The sequence below is a fragment of the Bison bison genome, unplaced genomic scaffold, assembly GCF_000754665.1.
Source record: "Bison bison bison isolate TAMUID 2011002044 unplaced genomic scaffold, Bison_UMD1.0 scf7180017864491, whole genome shotgun sequence".
In the NCBI taxonomy this organism is placed as follows: Eukaryota; Metazoa; Chordata; class Mammalia; order Artiodactyla; family Bovidae; genus Bison; species Bison bison.
The window spans coordinates 702,770-728,619 of NW_011495050.1; the positions used below are offsets into that span (position 1 = coordinate 702,770).

The window sequence follows — 25,850 nt, forward strand, 5'->3', positions numbered from 1 at the left end:
TTTCCATTGTGGCTGCACCAATTGACATTCCAGTAACTAGTGCACCAGGGTTCCCTTTTAAAATTCTACATTCTCGCCAACCCTTGTTACTTCTTGCCTTCTGATGACAGCCATTCTAACAGGTGTGAGGTGGGATCTCGTGGTTTGACTCATTTCCCTGATGCTGAGCACCTTCTCATGTAACTCTTGGCCATCTGCATGTCTTTTTTGGAAAAACGTCTATTCAGATCCTCTGCCCCTTCTGCTGTATTTTTGTCCTTAGCACTCATCACCATCTAACATGCTATTTATTTTACTTACTTGTCAATTTCCCCAGCCAAAGGTAAGCCCTAACAGGCAAGCAATTTCATCTGATTTGTTTACCACTGTTTCTTTTGTATTTAGAACAGTGGCATACACATAGTGAACACTCAAAACATATTTATTGAATAACAGAATTTCTCAGTACAGTTTATGCTATCCCAATAAAAGGAAAGAACGGGCATAAAAACAGGGGGAGGGGAGATACAGCTAAAGAAAATTCTAACAAATAAGAGCTATAATTATAGCTTTCATTTACCATGTCTTTTTCTAATCATTTATTCATAATTGTCTAATTGTGTTCTTGAATATCTGCATTCAACAAAAAAGGAGTGAATGCACTCAGCAAAGTTCATTTATTTTCCCGACGTTCCTCTTTTGATTTTGAGTCTTTACTCTCCTGGAGTCCTAACAGAACTGCTTCAGCCTCTAGGATGGTTGTATCTGTTGTCGCTCCCAGGAACCTGGATGTAAGTTCAAGATCTAATAGTCGCAGACGGACTCTGGTTCCTTTCTGGTATTTCCTAAATAGTAAGAAAAAAATGCCATTAATTCTTCATATCATAAAATGAACAACTAAAATCAAACTCAAGTTCTAATTCTAATTTGTGTTGGCTCCAGATAAGGAAATTAACAGTAGTATCAGGGAAATAGTTGTTTCTGACAGAAAAGTTATTTAGTTGTATCAGAATTTTTATGTTAAAGTCACCTTTAAAGATTTTATAACTGAAATGAAAATGTATTCCAGACTGAAATTCAAACAAGTTGGTCCTTGAAACTGACATTTATTTTAATGTCATTCATTTTTAAAGTCAAAGAGTATCAAGGGGAAAAAATGTTTTCAGAAACATTTTGTCTTCTAAAATTAGTGTCTTCTTTGAAAAACAAAATGGAAAAAAGTCTCACTGCAAAATACTTACTATAGGGGATTGACTGCACTGTAATTAAAATATAACGCTGGCCCCACAATGTATGATGGCTCCATTTGGTAAAAATAAAAATATTCAAGTATTTCACAATCCCAAGTGAAAACTGATGCTCATTTAGCTTTCTTCCTTGATCAATCATTTTAAGAGCTTAATATCAACATTACGAAAAGGTACAGAGAGTGAAAATATTGCTACTGAATGAAAATCACAACTCTTTCTTAAAAACATCTACATATACACCTCAAGTGCTCTAAGGTAATTTTAAAATTAAAATAATTTTATATAAACAGAAAATGAAGAAACAGAGTTCTCCCAAAAAAAGAAAATGATTTTGGTAGACCATACAGTGAATAGCCTCCACATAATGTTTGATTAGGTATTCTGGAGGAATTTATAGGTGATTCATCAAGTAAACCTGTAGGTTATTTGGCTTTTTTCTAAGTCATTTTTCTTTCTGATTACAGAACAAAATGTCCTTCTGTAAAATTTGAAAAATCACAACGTCAGTCACACTTCCTAGTCTTTCTATATGTATATTTATATATATGTACGTGGGTGTGTGCATGTGATGGCACAGATCATACTTCTTTGTTTAAAAAAACTGAAGAGAGATCCTAGAATAGCAAGGCCTAGCTTTATACTCTTAGAAAACAGAAATTCCCATCCTACTTCTCTTTGCCTTTTGCACTGCCGCACTGCTTGGACCTTCCTTATGAAAAAATCCTGTTGGTTCCCAGGTATCCAGGTAGAATGTATCAAACGCAGGCCTTGAGAGTTTCCACATTCTCCTTATCAGAATGTCGATTCTGTGACTGGAATTCCCAAGAAAGACAGCGTAGCCAAGTAAGCACAAATGTTAGTGCCCTTCACTCACCTCTATTGGTTATCTGTGTAAATCTCTGGTTTCTCATTAGATCAAATGCTCCCTAAGATTTGTCACTGTGTTTACATCTGCATCCTTCCAGGGCCAAAGCAGCAGGAACGCAAATGTATGTCAACAAATTAACAAGACACTTGCTGACAAAAGCCACCACCTCATCGACAGTCTAGATGCTCCATTCTCTTGGCTTTAGCAGCTGTGTGGCCTGGCTCATTTACTCAACCTCCCTGAAGTCTGCCTGGCACAGAGCCTGGTGCACTGTGGTTATTAAATGTTAGTTTTCTTCTTCCATTGTTCAGAGTTAGATAATAAACTGACCGTGATAAAGGGGAACAGTGATTTTTTTTCTTTTAATGAAAAGAGTTGAACACGCACAAACACTTGGGACACGCTATCTGGGCATAGTCACACGGAAGGGGCAGCTCTCAGTGGAGACAGTCCTGTGTCTTGTAAATGTTAGCAATCTCCTGTTACAAAAATAAAATCAGAAACACCACGAGTGTCCAGTACACTTGGTAGTTTATGGAAAGCAAAACTGTCCCTATGTTTAGGTGGGGGAGCCTTTAATAATATGAAAGTTTTGCATTCATCTCTAAAAAGTATGGAAATTCAAGAAGCTACCCAGTGAGTTGGTACCAGAAATGAAAAGTGAGCTGCAGGCCTTTACGTGTGCTGAATGAATCAAGAATCACCCACACTGTGCACTGAACAACAACAACAAAAACACCTCTAGAAGATTCTCTGACTTCAGTTGTCTGGAAGTAGCTGTTTCTACTTTTATGGTACTTACTTTTCCCTGTGCATTATTTCTATGTGTCATCTTCCCTAGCAGACCATAGCTCATTAAGGGCAGGGCTTTTATCTCATCCATCCCTCTCATAGTACCCAGAGGAGACCTATACATTTCACACACCAGAAGCAACCGCAGTGCTCCTTAAAAATGCACATGAGGAAGCAACCCCAGAGAGTGAGTTGGCAGATCTGGGGTGGGACTCAGGAATTTGCTTTTTTTGTTGTTAAGAGTTATGTTTCATTCGGTGGGAATTTTTAGGACTTCACGCCTGGGAGACAGCATTTCAGGTAACCCTGAGAGAACTGCTCTGAGGAGGCGGGGGCATGGAGGGGCAAGGAGAGGGGAGGAGTCAGGTTATACAGAAGTTTGCAACAAAGGGTGGGTAGTCTGAACATCAAAAGTATTTTTATGAATTAAGAAAACCAGATTATCTCAAAAGTTAAGGAATTTAGTGCTTTCTACTTTTCTACGTATGGGAAGATTCAAGTGTTGGGGCTCATTGAAATCATTCCTTCCACAGGCATCTCAGTGATCTGGGGCCAGTATGCTGAGATTTTTCACATCCTGAATTCTTCAGTGCTCACCTAGGGAGGGGCTGCAGGGGAATTTGCCTTTTTAAAGCTCCCCAGGTAAGCCGATGTAGTCTTCTCTGATCAGCATTTGAGAAAAATCTGGCCTAGAACCACCTGTATTCTATACAACGCACGGCATCCAACATACATACAAAGGGCCAGTAAAACGAGGACCTCTGACGGACTTTGCAGCCACCGTGAAGAGCCTTTCAGAGTAACAGATGTTCTCCACAAGTGATGACAAAACCAACAAACTTCAGGATGAGTAATTTAGATTAACCAAATAAAATAAAGCCAGGCAATGACAACATATAAAGGAGAAATGCGCCTTAAAAGAGTCCCTTGAACAAAGCCTGGTGACCACTGGGGCGGGACTGACTCTCGCACACACAGACGGTTCCCTCTGAGAAACCCAGGATGCAGAAAGGTTGGTACTCCTCACTCACAGGAACAGCAGCCACACCATTAACGTGGAGTTTATCCTTGCTTTAAGTTTGAAATACTTCATTAGAGGGAAGTAAAGAAATGACTGATATATTTCAGAGAACTCCATTTCCGCCAATGTAATTTGAGGTGACCCTCCAGTACTGCAGTCTTTGATAATCACTTATACCACTTAGTCTTCCCATTTGGGTTTCCATTGTTTCACATAACAAGATTTAAAATAAATATGCCAGTACACTCCTTCCCCAAGACTGCATTGCTCATACAGTTTCCAAATGCTCCTTTTAGTCAAAGATTTTGGCCTAAGTATAAATATCCAGAAAATGCAATGAGGTGGTGAAGACTGTAGACTCTGGAGCCAGATGATTAGAAACATGCCCAGCTCCACCCCTAAACATGCAGCTCTGAGCTAGTTACTTCATCTCTATTTCAGTTTCCTCATTTGTAAAATTGAAATAATAATTATGGGTTTCCCTAGTGTCTCAGATGACACCAGACGAACTTCCAGGTGAACTTCCAGATGTTCAACCTGGTTTTAAAAAAGGCAGAGAAACCAGAGATCAAATTGCCAATATCTGCTGGATCATCGAAAAAGCAAGAGAGTTCAAGAAAAACATCTACTTCTGCTTTACTGACTATGCCAAAGCCTTTGACTGTGTGGATCACAATAAACTATGGAAAATTCTGAAAGAGATGAGAATACCAGACCACCTGACCTGCCTCTTGAGAAACCTATATGCAGGTCAGGAAGCAACAGTTAGAAATGGACATGGAACAACAGACTGGTTCCAAATAGGAATAGGCGTACGTCAAGGCTGTATATTGTCACCATGCTTATTTAACTTCTATGCAGAGTGCATCATGAGAAACACTGGGCTGGAAGAAGCACACGCTAGAATCAAGATTGCCAGGAGAAACATCAATAACCTCAGATATGCAGATGATACCACCCTTATGGCAGAAAGTGAAGAACTAAAGAGCCTCTTGTTGAAAATGAAAGAGGAGAGTTAAAAAGTTGGCTTAAAGCTCAACATCCAGAAAACAAAGATCATGGCATCTGGTCCCATCACTTCATGGCAAATAGATGGGGAAACAGTGGAAACAGTGGCTGACTTTATTTTGGGGGGCTCCAAAACCACTGCAGATGGTGATCACAGCCATAAAATTAAAAGACGCTTACTCCTTGGAAGGCAAGCTGTAACCAACCTAGACAGCATATTAAAAAGCAGAGACATTACTTTGTCAACAAAGGTCCATCTACTCAAGGCTATGGTTTTTCCAGTAGTCATATATGGATGTGAGAGTTGGACTGTAAAGAAAGCTGAGCACCAAAGAATTGATGCTTTTGAACCGTGGTGTTGGAGAAGACTCTTTAGAGTCCCTTGGACTGCAAGGAGATCCAACCAGTCCATTCCAAAGGAGATTAGTCCTAGGTGTTCACTGGAAGGACTGATGTTGAACCTGAAACTCCAATACTTTGGCCACCTGATGCGAAGGGCTGACTCATTTGAAAAGACCCTGATTCTGGGAAAGATTGAGGGCAGGAGGAGAAGGGGTCAACAGAGGATGAGATGGTTGGATGGCATCACCGACTCAATGGATATGAGTCTGGGTAAACTCCAGGAGTTGGTGATGGACAGGGAGGCCTGGAGTGCTGCAGTTCATGGAGTTGCAAAGAGTCAGACGCGACTGAGCGACTGAACTTAACTGAACTGGTGTCTCAGACAGTAGAGTCGGCCTGCAGTGCGGGAGACCCATGTTTGATCCCTGGGTCAGGAAGATCCTCTGGAGAAGGAAACAGCAACCCACTCCATTATTCTTGCCCAGAAAATCCCATGGATGGAGGAGCCTGGCAGGCTACAGCCCATGGAGTCACAAAGAGTCGGACAGGACTGAGTGACTTCACTTTCCCTTTCACTTTCAGGTTACTATGAGCATAAAATGAGTTAACACACCTGCCAAGTCCTTATACATGCTCAATAAATGTTGGCTGCCATCATCAATCACCACCACTACCACCACCATCACCATCAAAACAAACCCAGTGACAGCAGATGTTCCAGCTTTGGCATGATGGAGGGTACAAGAACACTCTCAAGGGATATAGGTAGATGTAAGGCTGATTCACTTTGCTATACATCAGAAACGTCAGCAGTGTAAAGCAACTATACTCCAATTAAGAAAATTATGACTACAAGAAAAAAATAAGAACACTCCCAGATATAATTTCAAGTTATAATTAAATCAGTTAAAGGATTTCTACAGACAGTAAGCTTTGGGGATGAGTTTTCTTTCAATAATTTGCTTTGATTCAAATCTTACTTATTTTAATAGTATAAACATTCCTCTCTTAAAATATATTATAAATGTCCTACCAAAAAGAAAAAATTTATTTAAAAATGAATGTTGAATTTCTTTTGAGGATATGAGGCAAACTAGCACTGAACAAAAGCAAGTAAAACTGACAGAACTACACACCACATTCACGCCACATTTAATGGTCCACACCTCCCTGCCTTAGCTACATTATACCTGAAAACAATAAAGTAGAAATATATGGTGAGTCACAGAAGGGTCACAGTGACTCATCCACTCTAGTGTTCTTTTTGACAGGGGCTCAATGAACACTGAGGGGCAGGCAGAGCTGTCTAATTTTACCTTCTCCTATCACTCCTTAATTCTTGATGGAGTTCAGTGAATCTATTTTTAGCACACAACTATTTCTTGGAAGGGGAAGATGATCCTTTCAATAGGCTCATAATTTTTCTTCTTCTTTTAAAATTGACTATTTCAATAGCAGACTTAACTTCGAACCTGTCAAATATCCCTTTCTTTATGGAACTGACTCGACTTCCTCTGTCTTCTATGTGTCTTAGTCACTTGGTCATGTCTGACTCTTTGTGACCCCATGAACTGTAGCCTGCCAGACTCCTCTGTCCCTGGAATTCTCCAGGCAAGAATGCTGGAGTGGGTTGCCATTCCCTTCTCCAGGGGATCTTCCTGACTCAGGGATTGAACCTGGGTCTCTTGCATTGTAGGAGGATTCGTTACCATCTGAGCCACCAGGGAAGCCCTTCTCTATAATGAGGTTTTATTCTTCTTTTGGACTTCCAAGGAGGCACAGTTGGTAAAGAATCTACCTGCCAATGCAGGAGATGCAAGAAACACAGGTTTGATCCTTGGCTTGGGAAGATCCCCTGAAGGAGGAAATGGCAAACCATTCCCATATTCTTGCCTGGAAAATTCCATGGACAGAGGAGCCTTGGCATGTCCATGGGGTGCATGGGGTCACAAAGAGTCAAACACTACTAAGCATGCACGCACAAAAAATTATTCTTTTAATTAGTTTTCCCTCATTCTTTTATTTTATCAGTGGACTCTTCCTTCTAAAAGTCACACAAATGCCCATAAATATAACTGGGGTACAATTTCAAGAGGTTCACAGATTACCTGAAGGTCATCTACGGACCTCTAAGATTAAGAAGTTCTTTTTTTTTTTTTTAGGTCCCATTTGTTTATTTTTGCTTTTATTTCCAATATTCTGGGAGGTGGGTCATAGAGGATCCTGCTGTGATGTATGTCAGAGAGTGTTTTGCCTATGTTCTCCTCTAGGAGTTTTATAGTTTCTGGTCTTACGTTGAGATCTTTAATCCATTTTGATTAAGAAGTTCTGTTCTAGATTTTAAGTCTGTTTATATTTCTGGATATAATATAATTATATAATATAATTGGGAAAGGAGTACGACAAAGCTGTATATTGTCACCCTGCTTATTTAACTTATATGCAGAGTACATCATGTGAAATGCCAGGCTAGGTGAATCACAAACTGGAATTAAGATTGTTGGGAGAAACAGATATGCAGATGATACCACTCTAATGGCAGAAAATGAAGAGGAACTAAAGAGCCTCTCAAAGAGGGCGAAAGAGGAGAGTGAAAAAGCTGGCTTAAAACTCAACAGTAAAAAAAATACCCTAAGATCATGGCATCCAGTCCCATCACTTCATGGAAAATAGAAGGGGAAAAAGTGGAAACAGTGACAGATTTTATTTTCTTGGGCTTCAAAATCACTGTGGACAGTGACTGCAGCCAGGAAATTAAAAGATGCTTGCTCCTTGGAAGAAAAGCTATAACAAACCTAGAGAGTGTATTCAAACATTGTTTTGCCAACAAAGGTCTGGAGAGTCAAAGCTATGGTTTTTCCAGTAGTCGTGTACAAATGTGGAGTTGGACCACAAAGAAGGCTGAGTGCCGAAGAGTTGATGCTTTCGAACTGTGGTGCTGGGAGAAGACTCCAAAACCCCCTTGGACAGCAAGATCAAACCAGTCAGACCGAAAGGAAATTAACCCTGGATGTTCACTGCAAGGACTGATGCTGAAGCTGAAGCTCCAATCTCTAGTCACCTAATGAAAAGAGTCAATTCATGGGTAAAGACTCTGATGCTGGGAAAGATTGCTGGCAGGAGGAGAAGGGGGTAACAGAGGATGAGATGGTTGGATGGCATCATCGACTCAATGGACATGAGTTTCAGCAAACTGCAGAGATGGTGAAGGACCGGGAAGCCTGGCGTGCTGCAGTCCATGGGGTTGCAAAGAGCTGGACACGGCTTAGGTATGCTGTGTCCAACAACAATCAATGAACAACAACAATAAATAGTTTTTGAGGTAAAAGGAATGGGTTCTCATTCTATCTACACGACAACATGGCCTTATAATTATTTCTGTTGTTTTATTTCCAGTGTGTTTCTTAAGGAGACTTAGGACTTCAGGCAACAAGCTCACCGGGCCACTGCTTGCAGCCACACAGCTATAAGTGGGACAGCCAACCTCTCCCACAGCCTCATTTTCTAGTGTAAATAAGACAAAAGTTCACAGCATATGTAAGGAAAGATGGAATTTTTCTTTTATTACCCCTGGTCACTTCCATAAGTCTAACCCTATTATGAATGAATAAGGACAAGTCTTAAAGAGAATTAGGTGCACAGCAGCACAATATTTTCAATTAAAAAAATATGGAACAGGGTAGGGAGGAGGTATAAATTAAGAGTTTGGGATTAGTAGATACAAACTGCTGCTGCTGCTGCTAAGTCACTTCAGTCATGTCCGACTCTGTGTGATCCCATAGACGGCAGCCCACCAGGCTCCCCCGTCCCTGGGATTCTCCAGGCAAGAACACTGGAGTGGGTTGCCATTTCCTTCTCCAATGCATGAAAGTGAAAAATGAAAGTGAAGTCGCTCAGTCATGTCTGACTCTTTGCAACCCAATGGACTGCAGCCTACCAGGCTCCTCCCTCCATGGGATTTTCCAGGCAAGAACACTGGATGTAAAATAAATAAACAACATGGTCCTACTGTATAGAGAACTATATTCAATATCTTACAATAAACTATAATGAAAAAGAATAAGAAAAAATATATAACTGAATCACTTTGCTGTATACCAGAAACTAATACAATATTGTTAATTATCAGTTCAGTTCAGTTGCTCAGTTGCATCCGACTCTTTGCAACCCCATGGACTGCAGCATGCCAGGCCTCCCTGTCCATCACCAACTCCTGGAGTTTACCCAAAGTCATGTCCTCTAAGTTGGTGATGTCATCCAACCATCTCAGCCTCTGTTGTCCTCTTCTCCTCCTGCCTTCAATCTTTCCCAGCATCAGGGTCTTTTCAAATGAGTCAGTTCTTTGCATCAGGTGGCCAAAGTACTGGAGTTTCAACTTCAACATCAGTCCTTCCAAAGAATATTCAGGACTGATTTCCTTTAGGATGGACTGGTTGGATCTCCTTGCAGTCCAAGGGACTCTCAAGAGTCTTCTCCAACACTACAGTTCAAAAGCACAAATTCTTTGGAGCTCAGCTTTCTTTACAGTTCAACTCTCACATCCATACATGACTAGTGGAAAAACCATAGCCTTGAGTAGATGGAACTTCGTTGGCAAAGTAATGTCTCTGCTTTTTAATATGCTGTTAGATTGGTCATAACTTTCCTTCCAAGGAGTAAGCGTCTTTTAATTTCATGGCTGCAATCACAATTTGCAGTGATTTTGGAGCCCCCCAAAATAAAGTAAGCCACTGTTTCCCCATCTATTTGCCATGAAGTGATGGGACCACATGCCATGATCTTAGTTTTCTGAATGTTGAGCTTTGAGCCAACTTTTTCATTCTCTTCTTTCACGTTCATCAAGAGGTTCCTCACTTTAATTAAAAAATAAAAAACATGGGAAAAATTAAATTAAAAAATGTATGCAACAAAAGAATAGGCTTAAGATGACAATCTTAAGAAGTTGAAGGAGGCTACCATCTTGAATATTTATACCAAATATTTATATCAAGATGTATTGGAAATGTTCAGAGGTGCTGTTTGGTTGTCACAAAGATCAGGCTGACATCTAGCAGGCGTGGATGGAATGGAGACATTGTGTAATGCAAGGAACTCTTCCATGCAAGAGCTGTCCTACTAGCCATTGACAGCGGTGAAAAATCTGCTTGCAGTGATCTAAGCCTGGAACTCTGTCTGCTAAATATTTTTTATAGGTTGTTTTTTTTAAAAATAAGAGTTTAAGCGAACACTATATTTTCAAGAATGAGATTACAATGTAAATTAAGGGAAGACTGATTTTGTCCAGAATGTTACCAAGAGTTGTTCACAATTTCAGAAAAATCACACTGTCATAAGCAACACCGTCATTTCATTTTTGTGTCTTGCTACATGGGTTAAGGGCTTCCCCGGTGGCTCTAGTGGTAAAGAACCCACATGCCAATTTCAACCTGTAAGAGATGCAGGTTTGACCCCTGGGTCAGGAAGATATCATGCAGAAGGGCATGACAACCCACTCCAGTATTCTTGCCTGGAGAATCCCATGGACAGAGGAGCCTAGGGGGTTATAGTCCATGGGGTTGCAAAAAGTCGGACACAACTGCAGTGACTTGGCATGCAGACACACACACATGGGTTAAATGTATCTTCTTTACGGCTTCAACTTTTGCTTATTCTTTGTACTGGGAGGAGATCAGTCTCCTCTATATCTGATATCTAAAATATACAATTTATCTTCTTGGCTTTCAATGGAATACGTTGATAAAACTTGGCTTCCCTCCTAGCTAAGCTGGTAAAGAATCTGCCTGCAATGCAGGAAACCCAGGTTCGATCCCTGGGTCAGGAAGACCCCCGGAGAAGGAAATGGCAACCCACTCTAGGATTCTTGCCTGGAGAATACCCATGGACAGAGGTGCCTGGTGGGCTTCAGTCCATGGGGTTGCCCAGAGTTGGACATGACTGAGTGACTAAGAACACTGGCATACATACCTACTACCCAAAAATATACAATTTATCTTCTTGACTTTCAATGGAATACATTGATAAAACTTAATTAAAATATCAACAATTCCAAAACATAACTTTCTATAATGACAGAAACATTCTATATAATGTGGTCATGGAACACTTGAAATATACCTAATGTGGAGAGGAACCAATTTTCTAATTTTATGTAATTTGAATTAAATTTAAACAGTGCAGCTGTAGACAACTTCAAATTGACAATAAAAATAGCAAAATACTTGTCTTACAACAGTGCAGCTGTAGACAACTTCAAATTGACAATAAAAATAGTAAAATACTTGTCTTACAAATATATAAGCATAATCACTGACAGAAACGCTGGTTTTACCAGAAAAATAGCACTTTGAAGTAATTTGTTATAATAAATAGCTATTCCTAATTAGATTCCAGCAAGACTAAACCATCAAATCCATGCTTGCCATTTCTAACTTCTCATGTGTTTCTTTCCATTCTGTTACCTTTTATATTTTCCCTCATATCTGTGTGACACTGTACTAGACACATAGCAATTGAACTGTCTTTTAGATATTTAGAGGTTAAAACAAAATTCCCTGTAAAGATAGCTTACTCCACGTTATAGGTAGAAAATTAAGATACATGAAGTCATTTGCCAATACCACAAAGTTGTTTAAGACGATTTACAGATTTTTTTTCCTCTTCCTTCTCTTCAGTTCTCAATTACCTTGACTTCTTCCAAGAACTGTAAACCTAATCCCTTTGGGAGTGATAAGAAGTTACTACTTCATGTAGTCTCATAATGTCATCCCTTTGAAATAAAATGTAAACCATGTTGCTGTCACCCAAGTAATTGTTTTAATTAGAAAAATGGTTACTTTCAGTGGTAACAAATAATAAATTATATATATATATAAAAAAAACCTGAATGACTTCATGCAAGGTTGTCTATTTTTTATACCTTTTTTTAATTAGGAGGGAAAAAAAACCTTAGATATTAGTTTTTCAGAAATGCTGTATTTCATATTAGAACCGTTGAATACTGCTGTCTTGAAAGCGAATAGGACGTCTCCAATGAGTACGTTCAAAATGAAAATAGCCCATGTTTTCACTGGTCAATGTGTTTCTTTAACTTTGAACGCTTGCCTCTGCTGGATCTTTGTGAATTTCAGCCTAAACGGATTCAATCTCAGGCTCCACCACAACTGCTCTCTTCCAATGTGCACTTTCGCAGACCATATGCTGCAGTAAGTGAGTCTGCATGTCTGAGCTGTTTAGGAAAAGGGCAATTAAATCTGGTTTTGCATTTCTGTATTAAGGACATGGTTTAAAAACTTTCCTTTGGAGGGGGTTTTGACATTCTTTCCACAGACATTCTTTAACATCTGTCAGTGCAGGCTGCTGACGGTTCTCATAGACTTAAAATAGAGACAGTGTCTTGACTAGTTCTTTGATATACATAAATTAAATAATACAAAGCTGACAAATACAAGTCTTGGATTGAATCTCAGTATCCAAAGAGAATTTCGTAAGGAATTCTGCCTTTGGAAGTCAATTTAGCTGCCTTACTATAATCAAAGTTCACAGAGATTTCAAGAACAGTTGTTATCAAATCATTAACCATCTATGTTTTCATCCCAACAAGTTAAAATATTTTAGAACTTTTCCTGATTTTCTTGTGATTTGTTATTTTAAAGTTTTAATACTTTGGGAGTAAAATTTTCTTTTCTTTTTTGGAGAGAAACAGCTAAGGTATCTTTAATGGTTTAATTACTCCCTATTTGTTTTTTCTAATTCGTACAAACATTCACAGTAATGCTGGCCTCTCTGTGAAGCCACACTTTGCATGTGTGTGCCCGCGTACGCATCTGTAAGGGAGAGTGCCTGCACAGGAGCGTGAAGGGATGTGTGTATTGTGTTCTCCTTTAATTGAACTCTCTGGGCATCAACTTCCCCATCTTTGAAAAGCATAATCTTAGAATAGACCTAAGGTCTTCTGCAGTTCAATGATTTTATTCTACTTTTATACAACTTAGAGTGTTTGAAAACTCATACAGTGCCGAGAGCTACTGAGTGCAAAACTGATTCAATATATGTACAACATGCAAAATGTTAAGGCTTTTTATTAGCTACACATGATATTATTATAGTCTTAAATAAAATAAGTAAAATTTTATATGCAGGCTCTTTGGTATATTTCAGATGTGTCTCCCTTTTTCAAATGCCATCCACTGGGTTTCTTTGACTGTGTTTCTATTCTGCTGCTTCTTCCTGCTCAGTTTGCAGGATGCCTATGAGATTGACTCACCACCATACTAACTATTCTGTCTTATCAAGCACAACAGCCACAGTTAAAAAATAAAGGTAGAAAGTGCTAGCTTTCTATAATTCCAATAATTATAACTCCAATAATTCAACTGATTAAAATTTAAATTATTGTTCATAATGCTAAAATGTACTTCCTCAAATTGCAATCATCCTGGAATTTAATCTTTTTCTGCAACTCTACGATAAATGTATGATTTTGTTTTTCCCTTAAACCAAACGCTTTTTAACCTTGTCTTGCTAGTTAGTACCACAAACAAGCTTTTATCTCTTGTTCAAACATTGATTTATTTTATGAAATGAAACATTTTTAAACTTCCAATAAAATATTTCACTTTTTAATAATGTGGAACATGCATACAATGTAATATATTACATATAGCATAAATAATGATAGTTATAAACTTTTCTTAGAGTTAGCAAAATAAGATGTGTCAAGAAATTAGGGAAAGAAATATCCTAAAACCTAATGACTATATAGAGTCCATTTTTATTTTTTGAAAAAAAAAACAAAAACAAAAACAAAAAACAAAATATGTGTTGCTGGTCAGAATATACATATGCAATAAAAAAGAATATATATATTTGGAAGGACAAAAAAATCCAAAGGAAACAGAAGGAATAAATGACTTCAGGTACCTGAGATATGCTGATAACTAACATTAGATCAAAGCTGGAACTAGAATTAGAGCATCTAAGCAAAAAAAGGATATACCTTGTGGTATACAAGTTTTGTTTTATGAGAGAAGAAAATGTATACTTTTATTGTCAGAGATAAGTTTAGTCAGGGTACAGCAGAGGAAGGAATATGAGTTTTAAAATGTCATAGAAAGGTCTAGATTTGACCATGACTGAGTATGAGACACTTAGCTCGTATGGACTGCTTGCCTGAGTGCTCAGTGCTCAGTTGCTCAGTCATGTCCGACTCTGAGATCCCATGGACTATAGCCTGCCAGGCTCCTCTGTCTATGGAATTTTTCAGGCAAGAATACTGAGTGTTGTTACTTCCTATTCCAGAGGATCTTCCCGACCTGGGGATTGAATCCCCGCCTCCTGCATCTCCTGCGTTGGCAGGTGTATTCTTTACCACGGAGCCACCTTGAAAATCTTGGACTGCTTACTTAGCTGCGAAGTGAGTATGTAACACTTGGTAAAGCTGCTGAGATGCTTAACACATTATGGCACATAGTACATACTCAATAAATAATAGGTATTATGAAATTCATTACACTGATTCTTATATATAATATAAAGTGTAACAGGTAACTAAAAGCATAATAATTTCAAATATAAACTAGAACATCGCTCAAATGGACAAGTCTGACAGCAGCCTTCAATATATACAAAAGAAACAAAAGGAAGACAAAACTGACTGAAGGCATTCTTTGAGTCTGAGTTTGGGGCTGAGGGATGAGGATAATAAAATCCAGAAGTTACTTTATAATTTACAGGGACAGACTTGATAACTCTGCAGGGAGTCAGAGCTGAGAGGCAAAACACAATCAATTGGCTGTGGAAGCTTTTTACAGTTTTTTTCTTTCCTTTTTTTTATAAAAATACTGATGCCTGGGGTCTAACCCAGACCTACACCATCCAAATCAGTAGGGTGGAGCTGGAGATTCATGCACATTTAGGAAAAACTTCTCAAATGAGTCTGGTTTGAAAAGCATTGGCTACAGTATTGGTAAGTTCTCTGAGTATTTATGAGTATTCATGAGTTCTCAGACATTCTCTAAGTCTCTGTCTCAGTCAAACTCCAGATAAATGGTTCATGGCAGTCAAGGGACCGAGCTGAATCTTGGTCAGTTCAAGCTTTAGTTGCCCTAACAAGTGCATGCAGTGCAGACATTACATAGAAAGTCAAAGTTAGACCTGCACATTTTACATATCAAATATGAGATAAGCAAAGTTGCTTTTCTATTATGAAACTGAAGAGATTAATAATATGTATTTCTCTCTAAACAAGGGGCTTCCCTGAGGGCTCAGATGGTAAAGAACCTATCTGCAATGCAGGAGACCTGGGTTCAATACCTGTGTCAGCAAGATACTCTGGAGAATGGAATAGCTTTTTACTCACTCCACTATTCTTGTCCGGAGAATTTCATGGACAGAGGAGCCTGAAGGGCTACAGCCCACAGGGTTGCAAAAGAGCTGGACATGACTTAGCGACTAAACAACAGCAAAGCACAGGTTCCACATTATATTTCCCACATAAAAAGTCCAGTCTCCTTTCACTTTTCTGACCACATCTAGGGAATTGTCATCTGTTTGGAAAGAAGACAGTCAAAGAATCTTGTAGTATGTAAATGAAAAATTAAGGGAAGGAGCAGTTTGAACAAAAGTAGAAAAGGATCTTATACCTGTCTAAAGAATTTGGAAGTCTTTAATACTAAAGAGGTCACAATATTTATTTTGTGCATCTATTTTGTATGCCTCCAAGAAAGCAGAAATAAGAAAAATAGAAGTTATAGGGGATGGCAGATTTATGGAAGATTCAGCTTTAATATGAGGAAGAACTTCTAACAGGGTTGGCTGGAAGGGGAACTGGTTGTTTTGTGCATTACTAGAGGAAATCACAGGGAATTTTCATGACAGATGAGCACTGTGGTCAGATGAGCATGGTCATCTCACGATGGAGTTTGAATTAGTAAGGGCTAAATTAGATGACTTCCAAAATTCCTTTCATTTATAAAATTTTATGAGTCTATGACTCAAAATACTTATTAGGTCTCCCACCATCAGGAAGCACAAAAGCTGGAAATCAAGTTAAAGAAAGAGCAGCCAAACAGAAGGTAGGCCGGGTATGCAGTAAAAAATTTTAAATCAATTTTTAGTGTACCTTTCAGTACTTAACTCTTTCAGAGCATGAAGTACAGTTACTCTCATTAATGACTTACCACCTCCTTTGGTGCCTGGACTTAGTTCTGGATAGCAAGATCTGTTAGGCACAATTAACTTACTCCTCTGGTTTGAATTTAAAACTAAATCATGCTTCTTGACAGCTTGCCAGATGGCCAGCTAAATTTTGTTTCAGATACAATACACACTTAATTGAGCACAAAAAACAAAGATATTTTACCCTTTCTACTTGTCACTTCCCTCTGCTTGGATGGGCTTCCCTTGTGGCTCAGCTGGTAAAGAATCTCCCTGCAATGTGGGAGACCTGGGTTTGATCCCTGGGTTGGGAAGATCCCCTGGAGAAGGGAAAGGCTATCCACTCCAGTATTCTGACCTGGAGAATTCCATGGACTGTATAATCCATGGGGTCACAGTCAGACATGACTTGAGTGGCTTTCACTTTCACTTCACTTCTGCTTGGATACAAGTGAGAAAAGTGACAAATAAGCCAAATACAGCTACCATTTCCTGTTACCTATGGTCCTCTCTTTAATAAATTTGTTAATGTGATACTTTTAAACCTCTACTTTGTAACACCGTGATACACTATACGTAACAGGCATTTGATCACATCTGTGGAAGACTATAATCAATACACTGGAGAAGGAAATGGCAACCCACTCCAGTATTCTTGCCTGGGAAATCTCATAGACAGAGGAGCCTAGCGACCTACAGTCTGTGGAATCACAAAGAGTCGGATATGACTAAGTGATTGAGCACGCGCGCACACACACACACACACACACACACACACACGAGTGAATATGTAGTCTCAAGTGCTGCACAAAACTTCTACAACTGGTTCTGCAAACTGGGAGTCTACATTTGACCCCAGTGCATTCCACCACCAGTCATATGTGTCTTAACTGAGCTCCAGTCTCAATGCCACACAGATTTATTCAAAGTCCTGAGAGCAGCCTGCATGTTGTCAGTGGGTTATAGGATGCTGCACATGCTGCCTGATCGCTGGGTCCTTCCTGGCAGAACAGGAATGTGACTGCACAGTGACCAGAGGCTTCTGCTCAGCCAGTTGAAGATTTTTTTTTTTTTTTTTGCTTCCAATTTAAGAAAAGTAATTGTTTCCTTTTAACAGCTAAAGAAAGCCACTGTTTATTGGTTTATTGTTCAGTGATAATTAGGACCATGATAACACACTGACAGTGTCTAAAAACAATTTTGTTACCCAATTTACTCATCTTATGCAAACAATTCTATGATCATTATGTAATGCTGGGCAAGTTTATCTTTATTGTAAAAAGGTAATCACCACAGTATCTACCTCCTAGGACTGCTGAGAAGATGTCCAAGAGAATGCAAATAAAGGACAGAGGAAGCGTTCAGTGTGAGTCTAGTTTGGACAGGCCTTGCTTTAACAAAGTGATAGGTCAGGCATATAACTTGTTCCGTTACAAGTAACGCAGGCCTGGCTGTAAGGCTCACTGGGGCCGGTAAGCTGATTTGGCACGTGGGTTGATCTAGGGATAGACATCGGTAGACAAAAACAGTTTTCAAAGACCTCCGGCTCAAAGAGATTAGGTTTAACTTTTGATGGATGTTGATTGCTTATCTACTGGATAAGCAGCTGGACTCTTGATGAAGAAGTGTGTTCCTAGGCCCTAAATGGCCTTTCTGTGGATAGCAAGACTCCTATGACTAAGGATACAAGAACAGTATATGAACCCTGAGAAAGGTGGCCCACATGAGTGCTTGCCAGGGACCTGGGGCTCCAACCTGTCAGTTTGTTCATTGCTTCATTCATTTGACAAATATTTCTTAAAGGCCCATCTGTGGCAGGCACTCTTCCACATGCTGGAGTAACCAACAAGAAAGACAAGGTTCCAGTGTTCTTTGGCTCATGGAGCTTATGTTGTGGTAGGAAGGAAAAGACAAATAAACAAATCAGACAGGAGTAAGAGCTATGCAGAAAATTAAAATAAAGTGGTATTATAGAGAGGAGACATATAATGGGGTGGTGAAGGAAGGAATCTCTGAAGAGTGACATTTCAGTGGAGCCCAGAATGGTAAATCAGGGGCCAGCTGTGTAAAGATGGGGGCAGAGCCTTTCAGGCAGAGGCACAGTGAATTCAAAGGCTCAAAGGCAAGGACAAGTTGGCATGTCTAGAGAAGGCCACTGTGGCTGGAGAGCACCCAGTGACAGGGACACTGGGAGGAGTCATATGGTGGACAGGAAGGCAGGGAGCAGGCCACCCATAGTGCCTCAGACGCCAATGGAAAGGGTGTGGGGAAATGCGCCACCAAATTTGTTTTTAAGATCATTCTGGCTACTCTTCGGAAAGTGAATTGCAGGAGATGAGGATGGAAAGACGCTGGGTGTGGAGGACTGAAGTGCTAAGTAGGAATTTATCCATGGGCAAGGGTGTTGCACAGATACACCTGTGTTGGCACACCACAATCCAGGCTCAAAGATCTAATCCTACTGATAACGCTGCGTGTCTTGGTTACACTTCATCCAGGATCACAGTAGAACCTGGCTGAACCTTTTAATACACCGCTTGTATTCTTGTTTTAACAAACAATTTATGCCAGTGCAGAGTCATCTACTTCCTGTTATAATTGGCAGAGCCTGGCTGCAAGGTCCTCTGGGCTGGCAAACTGCCTTGGAAATGGAGTCAGATTCTTATGAAGATAGACAGCGGTTGACAAAAGTTTTCAGAGATGTGTGGTGGGATCTGGGGAGGCATGGCTTCTGAGATTTTCTAAAACAATGTCTGCTCCTACATTTGTTTACGGAAGTGCATACTAGTGTGTTTGGGCTGCTGCAACAAAACTAGGTGTTCAAACATCAGGAATTCATTTTCTCACAGTTCTGGAGGCCTGAAGTTCAAGGTCAAGGTTCTGGCTGATCTGGCCTCTGGAAGACTCTCTCTCAGCTTGCAGACTGCTGTGCTCTTGCACACAGCAAGAGAGGACTCACGCATCTCCCCCTCCTTTTATTGCAGGAAGGGGGACCCCTTCCAGGGCCCTAAATGGAGCTTTTGCCTAACACTTGGAAATGAGCTGTCTGAGGAGAAACACATACTGACAAAGCAAGAGACTTTACTGGGAAGGGGTGCCCAGGTGGAGAACAGGTAGGCAAGGGCACCCCGGACGACTGCTCTGCCACGTGGCTCACAGTCTCGGGTTTTATGGCGATGGGATTAGTTTTGGGGTCTGACCTATCACTCTGATTCAGGGTCCTTCCTGGTGGCACATGCATTGCTCAGCCAAGAGAGATGCCAGTGAGAAGGATTCTGGGACGTAGTAAGATATGTGGGGTTTCCTTTTGACCTTTCCTCTACTCTTCTGGTTGGTGGTGGCTTGTTTGTTCCACGTTCCTTACTAGACCCTCCTGCCGTCAAATAACTCATGCAAATATTAATAGTTACTATGGCCCCTGGACTGGGTGGGCAGTTTCAGTCAGTGTGTTTCCCCTAACACTTTTATAAGGACACCAATCCCACTGGATACTAACCCCACCTAACCCTTAATGCCTTAACCTCATCCTGATCTCACTTAACCTTTATTACCTCCTCATAGGCCCTATATAGTCATAATGGGAACCAGGGCTTCAAAATATGAATTTGGGGAAGACAGTTCAGTACATAACAATGTGTTATTATGAATTCTCATTTGTGTGAGTATATGCAAATGTTAAACTTATTTGAAACATATTTATTGCCATTATATGCCAAGGAGGTATTCAGGGTATGAAGAATAAATCTGTGATCTCAAGAAGTTTTGCTGTTTATTTGCTCGGTTGTGTCCGACTCTTTTGCGACCCCACAGACTGCAGTCCACCAGGCTCCTCTGTTCATGGGATTTTCCAGACAATAATACCAGAGTGGGTTGCCATTCCCTTCTGCAGGGGATCTTCCTGACCCAGGGATGGGACCCATGTTTCCTGCCTTACAGGATTCTTTACTGCTGAGCCACTTTACATTAGTTCAAAGTGAGTCATTATGCTTTGGGTAATTGATCTCCCATGAGGAGTTCCTTTTTCCTGCTTCCTTTCCCTAAAATATTCCCTCCTCCCCATCTGCCCATACCTCATCCTTGGCCCAACAGTGAAATGTGGAACACTATATTAGAGGTTAGAGGCCATTTATACTAGAGGCCATTTCCTTCTCCAGAGGATCTTCCCAACCCAGGGATCGAACCCAGGTCTCGAACCCAGGTCTTCCGCATTGTAGGCAGACACTTTACCATCTTAGCCACCAGGGAAGTCCATACAAGAGGTAAATTAATGCAGAGAATTCTCTTAGGGGGAAAAATGTCAGGAAACCCATAAGGAGAAGAACTGAAAGTTATGTTAAATTTTAGAGAATGAGTGGGAATTCACCAGTGAGGCAGACAAGAAAATCCAGACCTACCTCAAAACTCAACTTCTATGAAAAAGATTTTCCTTGACAGCCTAAAGACATATATTCTTTTACTGAGTTTCAAGGATAATTATTGTTTGCACAGTTCCTTTGGCCTTTAAAGTACTGCTTTGAGATACAGCTTCTAGTATTATCTTAAATTATTAAGTCTTTCATTATCAATAAGTTTTAATGAGTGTATGCTTATGTTTCTTGAAGGTAAAAAACATATCTGATGAATCGTTCAAGAGTAGTAAATGAACATTCTTTGATTTGACGAGACTGAAAGATGTACAAGAGAGGACTAAGACAGGAGAATTAAGAGCATTACAATCAGGTTCTGACACCTCATTAACAAAGAGAATATTCCTGGTTAATTTCTCTGGGTCTCCAAAAGAGAGCTGATGTTTTTTGCCAAAAGAAAGAGTTGACTAGGTAGGTATCTATGGTTCTGACAAAGTCTATGAATATACAAATTGAATCTCCATGAACCTTCATGTACACACTAGTTCAATCTCTCATTCAACAACCCTATTTAGTTAGGGGTTTCTTAAAGATACTAGTCTTTACTACTTTAAAAAAAATTTCCTTTGCATTCTCATTCAGATTTTATACAAGCAATTAAAAGTTCATAAAAACTCACCCAATATGATATTTAACATAAACAGGGGGAAGGAAGGAACAACAACAAAAAATTCAATATCAATCCTTCAAGATTAAATGTTAACCTTAAAATACAGTTAACATCTAAGGTAATCGTTCTATTTCAGGCAAACCATATGGAAAATCAGGACAGAAAACACTGGCAAGCAAATTATATACTCACTTTTGCTTTCTAATGATTAGATTTAAAACACATGGTCCAAGCATTTCACAATGTAGTATTTATGTTTAAACAAAAACACACTCCAGCTATACACAAAGAGATTGCTAAAATGTAAAACATGTAAGCCATGCACCTTCTATTTTGTAACAAAAGCTCATCCCAAATGATCCAGTGGGTTGAGAAGAAGCAACTCAATTAAAAAGATATTTTCTACAACAATTCAGAAACAGACTAGTTCAGTAATTATCCAAAAACGGAAGAGTTCCATTTGAAAAGCTGGTTACAGTTCTAACTTTACATTCACAAACTCTTTTGTGGGATGATGTGAAACAAATTGGTTGTTAAAAACTAGTGCTTGCAAAAGGAATTCTGATGCCCAAGAAAGGAACAGGCTCCATGACCACAAACCTACGCCAGCTCTTCTACCTTTTCAACAGAGTTTGCCAAGATGAGCGTGTTATTAGCCAGGCTTGGCTGGAACAATCCACTGCCCACAAAGTTACTTTAATGTGCTGTCTCTATTGAAAATCACAGTAATCCAACAATACATCACGATACTTTCCCATCACTGCCGCAATTCCCACCACAGGCAACACTTTGTCTCCAACAAAGAAGCCTCACATTCTACGTCTGCACAAACCCTGATCCTGCCTAGTCCTGTGTGGCTGCCAAGTGGAACATCTGTGTGCTCGACAGTACACAAAACTGGCTCTTTTCTTTTTTCTTTTTCTTACTTTCTGTTTTCTTCTTTTTTATTTCCTAGACAATAAACTGTGTGATTGCTGGTAAGGAAATGGTCTTTCATTCCCTTCCTCTTCCCTTTTATTTATTAGTTTGTTTGTTTAAAGTGACAAACAACTACATCTGCCATTTACCCTTACTTTAATTCTAAATCCCAAAAGCACATTATTTTAAGTCCAAACCCTGATTCTCTACGCATTTAGACTTGTGATCATCTGAAGAGTATTGACTTTAAAGATAAAGATCCTTAAAGGTATATTAACAGAAAGAACATATTCAATTCTAAGAATATTCTAGAACTTCATTTATATTTACAGAGTGAAAAAACCCCACTAAAAACGGTAGTATACTCATGAGAATAAAAAACTCATAAACTAATGTTCCTTGTAGAAAGTTTACAACAAAAGCTATTATTTCCATAAAATATTACATTTTGATGTTTCATGCCAAAGAAAGACTTTTCTATTATGTTTTTCCTACTATATTTCACCTCAAATCAATATTTGGGCTTAAAAAAGTAAAAGAAATTAAGGCACACCAAGAGACAACTGCACAAAGAATATGACTAGGAATTAACTAGAGAAAAATTACATATTATAAACCAACAACTTCTATCTGCTCCCCAAACAAAAGAGAAAAAAAATGCTCAATTTCATTAGTCATCAAACAGACACAAATTAAATCTGGATACTTTTGCTATCAATATGACTAATATTTAAAAACAGAGTACACAGATTTGCCAAGGACTGGAACAGTAGCAATTTTAAATTAGTACTACCTTTCCAGAGAGCAATTTGGCATTATGAGTGTTTATATCAACTGGCCCAGCAACTTCACTTTTTGGATTTTATCTAAAACTAGTGAGAAGACAGGCATCCAGATGTCTACTGTAGCTTTATTTAAAATAGAAACAATTTAGAAACAGATAAATATCCAATTATAGAGGCTCTGTTAAATAAATTATGATACATCTCTCTGAGAAGTACTATACAACCAAGAACAATAAAGTTTAAGGGAATATATAATTCATGGCATAGTTGAAAAAATTTATTTCATAGTTAAGTGAAAATAGCAGGTTATAAAATATGATACATAATGGCAATCCATTTTTTAAAAAATGTATGCCTGCTTAGGAAAAATAAAAAATGTTAATAGTATTTTCTCATGATGATGTAAAAATAAATTTCTCTATTTTATAATAAACTTGCCTTTAGTTTTAAACCAGAAAAAAGTCCCTGAATTATTTCTTCTTAGAAATGATGGCAACTTTTAATTTATTATCATTAAAAAAATAAAGGGTAATTCATTTCTTCTCAAAGATACATTAATATTTTCCCAGGTTTTCAAAACCTGTTCCATTGAAAATCATGTAAAATTTCACATGAAAACAGTATCAAGAAACAGAGGGAATCTGTACAATAATTTCAGATTGAGAATGGAAAAATCTCTTAGATTTATCACTTTAAGTAGAAGTTGGCAATCATACAATTGTAACTCAAAAAGTTTAATGAAGATAGATAGAGCTGACACTGATTTCAGAGCCTGAAAGACCAGTCCATGTGAAATGTATCTCTAATTTCAGTAGATTAAAACAACATAAACAAACAACTATAATTTATGTGTGTCTGCTTATTGACAGAAATGGAATAAATAGAAAATAATGAAGTTTTTTAGTCTTTAATTCAAAGACAATATGGAGAGCGTTTTTTTTCTACCTGTCTTGTCTTATACTACAAAACTAGATTAATAAGGAAGTGACTTTCCAGTTTTATTCTAAAAGATAAAAGGAATTTTCTGCTACTTTATATTTAATATGTTTACTCTCCTCTGACATCTTGCACAGGAGCCAGAAAGCTACAAAGAGAAGATCTGTGAGTTCTGAAAGCAAAGTGTGAGCTTTATCCTTTGAGTTGTATCATTCTTTCACTATGACAAACTCTATAAACTAGTTTTATGCTACAATCACCTGTGTATTTCTTTTGAAAAAAAAATAAAGTTAACTGCTAAAATGGCCATACACAAAAAAAAGTGTTTGCAAAGCAGCTGTTAAAGAAATGAGACAGACAGAGCTGTACTCTATTAATTGACACCAGTTTACTACGTAGTATTTAAAAGCCATCACTGGAAAAGCAATAAAAAGTGTCCTGCTTTGTGATCTGGATTTCCTCTCACTGGACACAGAGTTCATGTGATGTTTTTAAAGTATTATTATTCTATATGCTAACTTGTCCATCCATTCTTTATGTTCGATATGACCAAATATGTTCATAAGTAAAATTAAAGTTCATAAGTAAACTTATGTTCACTAATATATGCTCAAATACATTCAGAAGTAAAATTAACCCCATGCATTGGAAGTATGGCGTCTTACTCCTGGCTGCCAGGGAAGTCCCAGTCAGTGCTCTTTTTACCAAGTTATCGAGTCAAGAGAAGTAGACTGATACAATGCTGAAATTGTAGGACCCCTTATGGTTGTAGTTTCAGCAGTAACAGCATCAGATCAAAGATACCTTACTTGTTACCAGTGTTTTCCCTCTCCTCAAGACACCTGCAAAGTCCATTTGTTATAGTACAAGTTAGATCCAAACCACATGTTTGATATGAGAATTTATAGATAACTGGACAATGATTTTCTTTTTTTCTTTTTGCAAATCTGTCAAAAAGGCACAGCAGACTGTCAAGTTCTAACCTGACATCCAAAGAAGCTGAACTAACAGATATAAATGGGTTTTCTGTTCAGGGAATTTTTGATTTGACCACATAAACAAATGAAAAAGAAACAAAATTAATCTTTACATACATTTGAGACTATTAAGTGAAACCAAACATTTAACACAAAATCCATGAGTGGGCATTCTCTGCCTGTGGGAAAGGGGAGGAGGGTGGCAAGATGTCTGTAGTGACTATTACTTCTAGTTTCTATTGATAGGCACTAGCAATCATAGTTTTTGACGTTTATTGAAAGATTAGGGCAGAGTTTCTCTATGAATTTCTTAAGACTGGATTCAGCCACCTGGTTTCATGAATGCTTTTCATCCTTCCCTTCAGGATGATTTTGCTTACACTGGAATAAAATACCTTTTGTGGTCACACCACATTCTTACACATTTCAAAGTGGGTCAAAACTCCTTTGACAAAGTCATTGCTCGCTGAGGGGCTTATTGATTCCTAAAGTCCCATCACGATACAGTCAAGCAATCAAATATCATCCAAGTCATCAATCAGCCATTAATCATTCTGTTAATCTTTTAACACTTTGCCTGCATGATAATTTATTTATTAAATTTTTATTGGAGGTTAGTTCATTTACAATGTTGCGTTAGTGCCAGGTGTATAGCAAAGTGAATCAGTTATACATGCACATGGACCCACACTCTCTCTTTTTCTCTTTTTTTATTTCGATTCTTTTCCCATATAGGTCATTATTGAGTATTGAGTGATTTTGAGTACATGGTGATTTTGAAGGAGTATGTATACCTAGTCAGAG

At 38.7% G+C, this 25,850-nt stretch overlaps 1 protein-coding gene across 1 annotated transcript in view; it reads right to left on the minus strand.

Annotated features, from left to right (window-relative positions):
• Positions 1-400: 400 nt before the first annotated feature.
• Positions 401-25,850, minus strand: part of MRPS28 (mitochondrial ribosomal protein S28) — a 102,476-nt gene continuing 77,026 nt past the window's right edge. The window contains exon 3 of the mRNA XM_010863395.1: positions 401-824. Coding sequence (XP_010861697.1) covers positions 653-824 — 172 coding nt within the window. The 3' untranslated portion in view covers positions 401-652. The remainder of the gene's footprint in view (positions 825-25,850) is intronic.